Below are 11,086 nucleotides of genomic sequence, written 5' to 3'. Positions count from 1 at the left end.
GCCTCCCCATCCCCGTTTGTGGGCTCCCAGCCGGGGCTCGGAGGTCTCTGTGCCCATCAGCCGGCATCTGCTGCCCTCTAGAGCCCGAACCAGAGCGGAGAAAAGCCGGTGGGAAAAGCAAGTCAACGCAACGACGTGTCAGCAATGGGACATCACCAGGGCTGCAGGGCAGCCCCGGGGGCTGAGGGGGGGCAGCAGGAATGGGGAACTCCCATCTCCATCAGCCCCGGCTCAGAGTGGGGATGTGCTCCCAATGGAGGACTACTTCTTGCTCAGATGGATGTGCAGCTGCATCCATTAACAGGAGGTGACGGTGACAGCAGCGCTTATTGAACGGGGCACTGAGTTACCGAACCTCGGCACTGCTCGAAGGGACAGACACAGACACGCACCGCCCGGCCCTGCAGGCGGAGCGGAACAGAAGGAGGGATGGGGATGGGAGGGAGCATCCCGGGAGCAGCACGTTACGGCACTAGAGGGCAGGAGAGCTCCGCTGTGATTGCGCGGCTCGGAACCGAGTTGGTGCTTCTTGCACAACTTCCAGCTCGGCGGGTCAGCAGCGGAGGTGGCGGGATGCGACCCTGCGCTTGTAGCACGTCTGAGCGCTGCGCTGCTCGACAGAGGCAGGAAGGAGCTTCTCTCCGGCACCCACGGCATCCCGCGAGCAAACGACAGCGGTGGTTGTGCGGGTTGGGGACCTGAGCGGGCCCTTCCATCCTCCGCGACGGGGCGGAGCTGAGCGGCCCATCCCGCACCGCCTCCCTCAGTGCCGGGCTCCTCCCGCGGCGCTGTGCCTGCGTTTCCCGAGGCGGCCGGCAGGCGGCGCTGCGGCCCGGCGCGCGTGTGCGTGTGTGGCGGGAGCCCCCGGGCCGCCTCTTCCCCTCGCGGCCCGGCGGAGCTGGGCGGGGGGCGGGAGCGCTGCCTGCCCTCCTGCCGGCCTGCCGACAAGCAGGGGCCGCCGCGGCGCCTTTCCCGGATCGCGGCCGGCCGGCGGCAGCGGGAGGAGGCGGCGGTGGCGGCGCCGCGGCCCCTCGCTGTGCTCCTGGCGGCGGCCGGGCCTGAGCGCCGAGCGTCGGCTCCGACATGTCCGGCAAGATCGAGAAAGCAGGTGAGCGCCGGGAGGGCCCCGCGGGGCGGCAGCGCTCTCCTCCCCGCTCTCCTCCCCGCCCTCCGCGGCCCGGAGCTGCCGCCGCTCGGCGTGGGCCCGGCGCGGCCTTGGGGCGGGGGGAGGCGGCGGGTCGGGGCTGCTGTCAGGCCGGGCCGGCGGGGAGGGCTGAGCTGAGCCGAGCCGAGCCCCGCCGCTGTGCCGCGATACCGCGCTCCATCGCTGGTTTCATGGTGGATTTCTTTTATTTCCCCCCTTTATTTGTATGTTATTATTATTATTATTATTATCGTTTCCTCGGGCTTTGTGTTCGCTGCTCCGCTTCTCCTTTTTTTTTTTTTTTTTTTTATTTCCTTTTTCTTCCTTTTTCCTTTTTTATTCGCCGTTGTTTTGTTTCCCTCCTCACCCCCCCCCCCACACACACACCTCCCCCTTCCCTTCCTTTCCCTTCCTTTCCCTTCCTTTCCCTCGCCGTCCATTCAGTGCACAGCAAAGCATCACATCAGAGCTGCAGCGCTTCCTGGCCTACACGCAGTGATTAATTGCAACTTCTCCAACTTTCCGGCTGTGTGCAGACAGCTCAGGGAAGGGCTGAGCTGCAGCGGTTCCTTCGGGGCTCTCCTTGAGCCGCCGGTGCCGCTTTGGAAGCACCCAGCGCACCCCGTGCGGGTTCTGCTTCTCGGCTGTCATTGGAGGTGCCCCCTGTGCCTCCCATTGCGGTGCGGCGATAAGCCTCGATTAGCGCTTTGCAAACCGAGAGCTGATGTTGTTTAGTTTCATTACGTCGCGTTTAATTAGCAGAGAAGCAAAAAAAAAAAAGCGATGCTTTTTTTGGTGGTTTCTTATAGTAAAGGAGCAGTTAGATGCTTTCCTAACCGTGCAGCTGAGTGAGTCAGATGTGTGAAGTGCAGCACTGGGGCTTCCCAGAGCATTGGTTTAGGAAGATCCCTGCTTGAAGAGGAGTGGGGCTGGGAGCAGCCCTCCATGGCTTTGATGGCTCCATCCTGGTTTGTTCTGGCTCCTGTGCTGTACAAGAAGCAATTCCCTTGTGCTCAGGTTCTGCAGCCGTGCTGGCGATGCGGCACACAGGCGTGATCCCAGCCCTCAGCACTCGGTCTGACAAGTGTGTGCCTCGTATCACGGGACAGATGCTGTTCCAGAAATATCAGAGGTCAATCTGATGCACCGTCCCTTACATAGCATGGCAGTGTAACGCTCTGCCTTGGGGGGGGATCCTGGCTCTCTCTTTACCGTGCTTACTGGAGCGTCGCTGCCACTTCTCCTCCTGGAAGCAGGGAACGAGAGCTTGGGCCAGCTCTGAACTGATGGCTGCTCGTTTGCATTAGAGGTGAACTAGGCTCGGGGCTTTAGCAAACGCTGACCGTTCTATAGCCAGCAATTGCAGATGTGAAACTCTTAAGTGCTCACGTTCTGTTTATCCGCGTGCAGTCAATAACCCTGTGAGAATAGCAAATAGGACTCCACCCCAGCGAAGCAGCGTGAAGAGTCCAAACACTGGAAGATGAACTGTGTAGACACACACACAAACACGGTGTGGTTCCACACACAGTAGGACAGAAAGGCCCCAAATAACCATACAAAACCCATAACGCTGCGCAGCATAGAGAGCCGGCCTTGAGACACACTGAACTCCCATTGAAGAAGTCAAGACATCATGCAGGATCCGTGGCCAGGTCAGTGCTGTGTGTGTATTGGGTTTGAAGGTGCCGTGGGTGAAGCCTTAATGCGGAGGCGGGCTGTAGTGGGTATGGAGTGTAATGGGGATTTGCTGAGTAAGAGAAGGTGTAGGTTTGGGGAACTGTGCTCTTCCAACTGCTTGTGGTGGTGTTTCTTTAAGGAGGGGGTTATTGAGAAAGGGACAAAGAAATAGGTCTGAATTGGAGGAGGGTTGGGAGGGAAGGAGGGCTGGAAGGCGGCTGTGCTATGGAGAGCTCTTGGTCACAGTTAGAGTGTTGGAAGGTATGATTGACACAGTGGGGTCGGTGTATAAACACAGCCCATAACACTGCGGTAATTCAGGGGTAATAGTTGTCCAAATGCGTACAGTGTCCATCCATCAGCAGAGCAGAGGATGCAGGGTCATGGACCGAACGCTGTGAGATCTGAGATCTACTTATTTGTGTATGTTAATGGGGTTTTTTCTTATGGGAACGGAAAGGTGAGCAAGACCCACTGTGCTGTAAGGAAAATAGGCTGTTGGCTGGTGAGGTGTCTTCTTGAATAGCTTCAGAATGGTGTGCAGCTCTGCTTGGACTATCTGCGTGTTCATATGGAATGAGAAAGTGACATCTAGTCGGGCTGTGGGGGTACAGCAGTATTGGAGTTAGATCCACATAGGTCCTGTGTGCCTCTGCTCCCTGGGTTTGTAAGTGAAACATGCTGTCAACATACTAAAGTAAATGATGGTGCATAATAGCTCCTGTCCACCAGGGAGGAGAGGCTCTCAGTTCTGCTCTGTGCTGGACAGAAGGGCCACTGTGGAGTGATTCATAGCGCTGCTTTGGAGTGAAGGGGATCCATCTGGTAGTGCAGAACAAGGCGGTATGTTGCAGTGTTTGCAGTTCTAGAGTCTCTGCTTTTCAGGCTCCAGCCAGAACTCCAAATACTTTCTGAAAACAGAACCCGTTTGACCCGAGGAGGAAGAACTACATCCGTCCTTGGTTGCTCTTTGCTCTAGAACTGATGCATCTGTACTTTTGGTCTTCACTTACAGGAGATACTTGTTCCTTCTAAAGCAGAGCTGCCAAGAAAGCGGAGCAGGCCACGGATCCTGCTTGGTTTTCCTGTTGCCATGGCAATACGTGAATCCCTGTATTTATTTACCTGACGGATGACATGCTGTTCCAAGCATTCAGCTGCCTGCTTGTCTGTGCAGTTGTGTTCATTCAGCTCAGGACCCAACTGGAGGTTGAGTTTGTTAGACCTACAGTGAACTGACACAAGTGGTGGTTGTGTGCTGGTTGTAGTGCTGGTTTTCAAGCCAAGGAAGGATACGGGGTGCATCCCTACGGGGTGTTCTATCCTGGAGTCTGAGAATGAAACTCTCCTGAAGGAGTCAGTGCACAGTCCTGAATGCTTCCAATCCTTCCTCACATTGCAGTTCCTGCTGCAGGCTGCTCAGATAGCAGCATCCCACGTGTGTTTTATTGCAGCTTGTTTCGTAAGCATCAACAGTCCCATCTCGTTCTGCGTAGATGCACAGCACAGGTTGATTGCTATTTCGTGCTCCATAGGAAACGGTACCGAGGGTGGAATTTTGCATCTCTTGGTAGGTCAGTGTAGGCTTGACAGGTGTTGTGGTGCACAGCATCAGCACTGACGTGTGCAGAAATGCAGCCTGCAGGAGGAGCGCTGCGGGGCCCAGATATTTGTGGCAGTTGAAAGAAGGAAGTGGGCAAGGAGTGGGGAAGAAAGGACAGCTGAAGTCTGCTGGAATGCACAGCAGCTGGGCCGTGCCTTAGTCAATGAAAGAGCAGAAACTGGAAACAATTGCTAAATGTATTTTCAGTGCAAGCAGTGGTTTTCCTTGGACCGCAGTGACTAAATATAGCTGGTTGTGTGGCTCTATATGGGGGGAGCTCCTCCTGGCTCTTGCTAACCTTCTGGCACGCAGGGATGTGTGGAAGGTCAGTGTCAGTCAGAGCCCTGCGCTGATGGCTCTCATCTCAGTCCACAGTTTCAACTGCAGAGTGTTTCCCGTTCACCATCCTCCAGCATGGCTTGAGTAGTTGCACAGCGTTGTGTGAGTGCAGGAAACCCAGTGTTCCTTCCTAGAGAAGGGAGTCCGTCTGCAACTGCTTTGTTAGCTGGTGCCCGAACAACTCTTCTCAGTGATGCAAAGTCGTGGGTCCTATTGAAACGTAGGTTAACCCTCAGTTTATTCCATAATGAGGTGAGCTGTGTTGCGTGTCAATAGAGCAAATAGGGAAAAGGCAAAGAGGGGACGAGAAGAGAAAGGGTGGCAAGGAGGAGGCAGCTTGCAGCTGTGGTGGAAGCTTGTTGGAAGGCACGGAGACAGGAGGTGAATGTGCTGCAGGTTGGGACGTGCTGCCGAAGGAAGGCTCTGCCCTTCTGCTGTTCACAGGGTGACAAACTGACAGCTCTGTTAGCTGGCATGGAGCACCTGTTCTTCATAATGCATTGCTGATCTCTTGCTGTGGCGGGTGGCATTGATGCTCATGCAGAGATGCTTATGTGAAGCATCCCAAGAAGGCTGATGGATGAGATTGTTGCTACTCTTTTACTTGTGTTGCTAATTTCACTTAGAGGTCTTCAAGCCCTCTATTTTCTATTACGGATGGTGCAACAGCTCATCTTCTTTGGAGTTTATGAGACAGAGCTCTTGTGCTGAGAGCAAGGAAGAAGTGGGTCTACACAGGAAGATGGCCTGCATTCCCAATAAGCTTCCATTTTACATCTCCTATGGGATAATTCTGTTATCTGCCAGCTTGTCCTGCCCTTACTGTCATAGAGGGGACAGAGCAGCCACAGGAATGAATTCCATATTTAGAAAGTTTCCTTTACGAACCAAGCATCGTTTAATAAAGGGCACGCAGGGAAATCAATGTTTTCCTTCTGGATGTACAGTACATTGCAACCAATGCCAGACAGCTGTGTTTGGTGAATCCTTCTGCTGGTAGGCATCACATAACAGGACAAAACGGCTTAGAGCAGCTTTTGCTGGGTGATATGTTACCCTTTTCTTCTGTGTTCTGGCTTTATTAACACCAATTTGACTGTTTGTGTACGGGGAAATAAAGTGCAGATGGTTTTGCATCCACTTCTTGCCTGACTTTCTAACACAACCTGGGTTTCATCATTAGGAGTGGACTGTTAGGAGTGGACATTAAGACTTTGACAAGCAAAGAAATAGCCATTTTTGGATATTTTTGACATTTAAATGACTTTTCTGTGTCTGTGGACGGATTCTGCTTTTCTAATTAGAAGATGCCTTAAACTAAATGATAGACAAAGAAAAACAGTAAGTTTGAGGAACCAGGAAGGTTTACCAACAGTGTCAGTGCTCACCTATGAAGTTATGGGGACTTGCATAAGTGGCAAATGATCTCATGGGAACTGTGTGAAGAGAGTTTGGGCCTCGTGACTGTGCGTTTCCAGGTAGACTTTAAACAAAGATGGTTTTGCTCCCGTCTGTCTCTGGTGAAAGCAGTTACACAACTGCTTTAAATACGCATTGGCAGCTTTTACTCGTAGGTTTTCTCCTGAATTACAGCCTTGTTCAGCAGACCTCAAATCTTAGGTGTACGTTTCGCTGTAATATGGCTAAGGCTCCTCAGAGACATCAGGTACACCGCAATGAGATGCATGAAATTCTCTCTTGGCTTTTGTTTGGCTGGCAGCCTGGGAGGTGCAGTGATGTGAGGGATCAAGGCCATCCCTGCCCAGTGCAGGCACTCAGCATTGCCTGGGGCTGCTTGGGTTCTTAGGGCTGTTTAGTGAACAAACAACGTACCTGGCAGTTGCTCAGTGTTGTCTGTGTCCACAGTTCCCACCTGAATGGTGTTTTACACTTCTTGTTCTGGTTGAAGTTCAGGTGATGCAGGAGGAACACCAGGATGGTGGCAGGCAGTTCAGTTTGTCTGCAGATCCCACGCAGCTGTAGCAGCAAGGTGTGTAATTGCATTAGCATCAATCAAAGCCATGTCTGAAGGTTGGTGAGTGCTGATGTCATTGTTTTGATGCAAATCAAGTTCAGTGAGTACTCATGGCTTGTGTACATAATAACACATGGGCTGGCAGCTATGTGGTCTGATGAAGCCCTGCTGGCAATAGCCAAAAAATCACATGGCTACTGATGGGGGTCTGGTTCTGAGTCTGGGATCCAGAGTTGATAACTTATACAGAAGAGCTGCAAGGTTAGCAGTGTTGTGGCTTGCCCCATGGGGAGAGCTCACACTCATATTGTTATTTTATCCTTCTTTTTTTTTCCTTTTTTATCATTTAATTCTTGGGGCACTTCGCATCTAGAAGCTTTGGTAACCTAATATCGTGTTTCAAGTATTACCATAACATGGAAACAGAGTAAGATGAGAAATGGTCATGCTCAATAGCATGCATTTAATGAAGCTGTTATTCAACCTTCTCGTATCCAGAACAGGAGCGCTGTGTCGATGCTGCATGTTGTGGTGTTAGCTTTTGGGATGATAACAAATCACAGGATCGTTTCCTCTTTCTGTCCTCCCGTGCCCTTGAAAGGGTCGTTTGGTTAAATTCCTCAATATTTTTGCAGCTGTGGTTGTGGTTTATTAACTGATGCTGCTTAAAGAGGAGTCTGTGTCTGCAGCAGTTTTCATTACTCATCTGTCAATACTTCCAGGGTAAAACAGATCGGTCTGGGTAGAGAGGCTTTGCTCTACTGTGTCTTATTTTTCTCCCTCCCCCCTGTTTCACCAAAGGAAAGGACATGGAATAGTTTTTGATGCAGTGTGTGGTTATGCTGTACTGGGTAGGAAGGCCTGGTCCTCTTTGTCCATCAGGATTATTTTAAGCTCCAGTGTTTAGATTTCGTTAAATGAACCAGAAAGAATTGAAAACATCTCTCTTTCCCAAAATATTCCAAGTCATACAGCTGTAAAATGCCCTTTATCCTGAAACATACCAGGGGAATTGCCTGGGTTACTCTTTGCAATGGGTAAAATGTGATTTCTGACTCAAGTTCCAGTAATTTGCTCGTCAGGAGAAGCCTAGTTGAGATTACAGTTAGTATTTATTTGGTTCCGTGTTTTGCAAAGCTGAGAATGAGATGAGCCATAATCATAACGTTGCTGTGTTTACTTCTGCAGGCTGCAGGTATTGCAGTAATTCTGTTGGCACTGCTGGCACTGGGGGCACCGTCTCACTTTGCCACTTGCTCCTTGAATTTCACCCTTGGCTGTGACAAATGTTTAACAGAGTAGCAGGCCGGCATAGTTTGGAGTCCAAGGTACTGCTTGCTTTCCGTGCATTTTGGGGTCAATACTGGAGTTCTTGCCCCTGTTCTCTGTTGAGCGTCCTGGTTTTGTTTTGCTTTCATCCTGCTTTGGAAAATGATGTTGGAGGAAGAACCTGCATATATTTTCCTGTGCAAAATGATACCAGGAACTGTGGCCCAGCCCAGGTAAAGAATTCCCAGCTGGGAGCCCTGTGTGTGCCTTTGGACCTTAATAACAAGAGGTGTTTGCAGGTAAGTTGGTGCCAAGTGCCATCATTCACACCTGTCCTTTGCTGTGTCATTGTGATGGTTTTAAAGTGTGTCCTGCACAGGAGTGCTTTGGGAGACCTCAGCCTCCACTTCTCTCAATGAGAAGACTTAGCTTAAAAAGCAGCGTTAGGCTCTATTGCACATGCATCTTTACGCATCTTTCTTGTGCACACAGGTGGCAGTGCATGTGTTTCCTCAGTTTTGGCTGTAAAGCATGCAAAAAAAGAGAAGGCTGGAATGAAGAAGTTTGGGGATCCGTGAGCAAGCTGTGTCAGTAAAGTCTGCTGTTCTGTGTAGCTGTGCAGCCTGTCAGATTACTGCAGTGAGACTCTCTTTACAAATGCTTTTGTGTTTTATCTGTTGACTCATCCATCCAGCACTCATAGTAGCGTATCAGTACTGAATTATAAAGCCAGCAATTGAAACAAGGCTGTTCTTGGGCTGCTTTAATCAACAGATGCAATTAATCCAATAATGTTTGTATTGACGCCCTGCCTCACTGCGGCTCATTGTGGGCAGCACTGCTAGACAAGGAGATCTGTGTGGCTGTACGAGAGCTCACAGCCATTTGTGTTCGAGCATAAGATCAGCACTGACAGAGTCTCAGACCTCTCCATGGTCCCAGATCAGTGCTTCTCAGCAGCTCCTTACCCTGGGAACTTGTATAAGTTGTCTTCCCTTTCAGCTGTCTCATACTGAGCTGCGTGCTGGGTGTGACCGTTGTGGAAGGGAGTGTCGGTGGCACCCAGCCAGTTGATATGTAAACCCTATCATGAATTGTTTTCAAGAGAGTATGGCTTTCTGGACTGAGATATATTGATGGCATTTGATTTTTTCATGGCAGGAAGTAATGCTGACTCCAGCAATTGCCAGAGCAGCTGTTCGTCGTGAGCGAGCTGCAAGAAAAGTCTTGTGAAAGCCTGAAGATGAGTGGGAAGCAGCGTGAGCTCAAATGGTCTGCTGTCAAATGATCTGGTTAAGCCCCATCGATAACCTGCTTTCCTATTTTCACCGCCTTACAAGTTGATATTGGAAAAAACTTTCTGGTTCTTAACGGTGTCAAAGTCTGGAGGATAGTTTACAGAGAGGTGTTTAACTTCAGGCTGGTTAATGTTTGTAAGGGCTTGTCTGGACACTCCCCAGACTCTTGCTCCAGGGTATGAATTTACTTCATTTATCCTATGCTGAGTTGATGTAGCAGCTTCTGTGGCTGTGAGCAGGGCTTTCTCCTGGCTCCACGGCTTTTAGGATTTCCTAGTGCTGATGTTCCTTGGCTTTCAGCCGGAGCCTCAGTTCTACAGCTTTCACCTGCAGTTGATCTCTTACACACTTAGTGTCACGCTACACTAGCTCAGCTTCTGAGATATTTCCAGCTCGCAGTTCAGTACTTCCTTCACGTTGCCACTGAGCTCTGTGTTTGTATTGCTGTTTGTTCTGTTGCCTTTGACACGAGGATGTCATTTTTGCTTTGTCACCTCTGACCACCTTTTGCTTCTCCTGGCTTTTAGTTTTCTTGCACATACGCTCTCAGTGTTTGTAACACATCCTGCCCAGATGTGTCACGAGGCTTTGACTCAGCAGTGTTGTTCTGGAGATGGGTAGGGATGTGTCCCCAAATAGTGGTACATGTTCACAGCAAAGGGACGAGCAGTGGAGCTTCTCTTGGTGCTGGACATGGCTCATGAGGGTGGTAACAATGGGAAACGTGGGATGTCCTGGCTTATTTTGAGAAACAAAACTCAGTTTCCTTTGATGTAATAACTTCATGAATCAGAAAGGAAAGTGAGTAATAGTTTCTTGGAGTTTATCTAGAGCTTTATATTTTCGGAGCGCTCCGCAAGCATTTACTCTGTCCTTTTTGCTCTGTGACGGGTGGTGATGAGAAGTGCTGCATGCAGTGAGGCGAGAACAGTAAGTACAGCTTCCACCTTGGTTTGGTTTAATGCTCGCTGCTCTGATCAGATGGTGTTTACTTCTTCTTGAGAGCCATTTGGCCGCTCAGTTTCTTGCTAGAGCTGTGTATCCTTTCAGTGGGATCTCAGGTCACGTTTTTAAGGTGTTTGAGGTCTTGCTGGCTGGTGAGAGTGACAGACGCAGCGTGTTGCATGGGCACAGCATCACTTTGTTTGCAGGAAGGTGCAGGTGTGTTGTGTGCACACAGCATGCCACCTAGAGGAGCGGAGCAGGCAGGCAAGGCTGTAGCCAGGATCTGCTGGCCAGATGTGGGTGGCTGTGCTAAGAACATCTCTAAGCAGTGCAGTCAGTGACACTGCCTCTGGTGCTCTCACCTGGTCTGAGAACATCCCTGGGCAGCCAGTTTCCCAGTTTCCCATCAGCTCTTCTCGACAAAAGCTGCACAACTTTTTCCATGACTTAGCACTCTAGTTCTGCTGATCCTACTTTTTCCACCGGGTCTCGAGAATCTGAAATGAAATCGAGGATCTCACCTCAAACGTTCTCAGGGAATTAGGGTGAGGAATCTAGCACAAGGTGTGTTTGGATGGGATGGTGCTCTCCAAACTCTGTGCTTTTTTTGGCCCGTGTGTTGTAATTTCTTTTGCAGAAGGCTCATAAATTTCCCAGAAGATTATCCTAATTTCCAGAGTCTCAAAGTCTGAGTTGTAATTAAGCACTTAATTTGATGAGGGTTTTTAAATGCGTTGCTGGTCTACTGGCAGCTTGGGGAAATGCTTCCATCTGCAGCCCAGTTTCCCTTGTGTAGGTTCAAGCTCACAAAGCTGATGTATATTTAGAAGTGC

At 50.3% G+C, this 11,086-nt stretch overlaps 1 protein-coding gene across 8 annotated transcripts in view; it reads left to right on the top strand.

Moving 5' to 3' along the window:
* Positions 1-849: 849 nt before the first annotated feature.
* RAPGEF1 (Rap guanine nucleotide exchange factor 1) overlaps positions 850-11,086 on the top strand; it is a 69,430-nt gene continuing 59,193 nt past the window's right edge. For 7 of the 8 annotated variants that reach the window (XM_072352750.1, XM_072352756.1, XM_072352753.1 and 4 more), the window contains exon 1: positions 850-1,108. In XM_072352750.1, the coding sequence (XP_072208851.1) occupies positions 1,084-1,108 (25 nt within the window). In that variant the 5' untranslated portion in view covers positions 850-1,083. Of the gene's footprint in view, positions 1,109-2,714; positions 2,800-11,086 lie in introns of those variants that run through there. The other variant, XM_072352751.1, reaches the window with a different exon arrangement.

This window comes from Excalfactoria chinensis, chromosome 18, assembly GCF_039878825.1.
Source record: "Excalfactoria chinensis isolate bCotChi1 chromosome 18, bCotChi1.hap2, whole genome shotgun sequence".
NCBI lineage: Eukaryota > Metazoa > Chordata > Aves > Galliformes > Phasianidae > Excalfactoria > Excalfactoria chinensis.
Note: the sequence above shows the minus strand (reverse complement) of the source record. Positions and strands in the feature narration are given on the sequence as shown.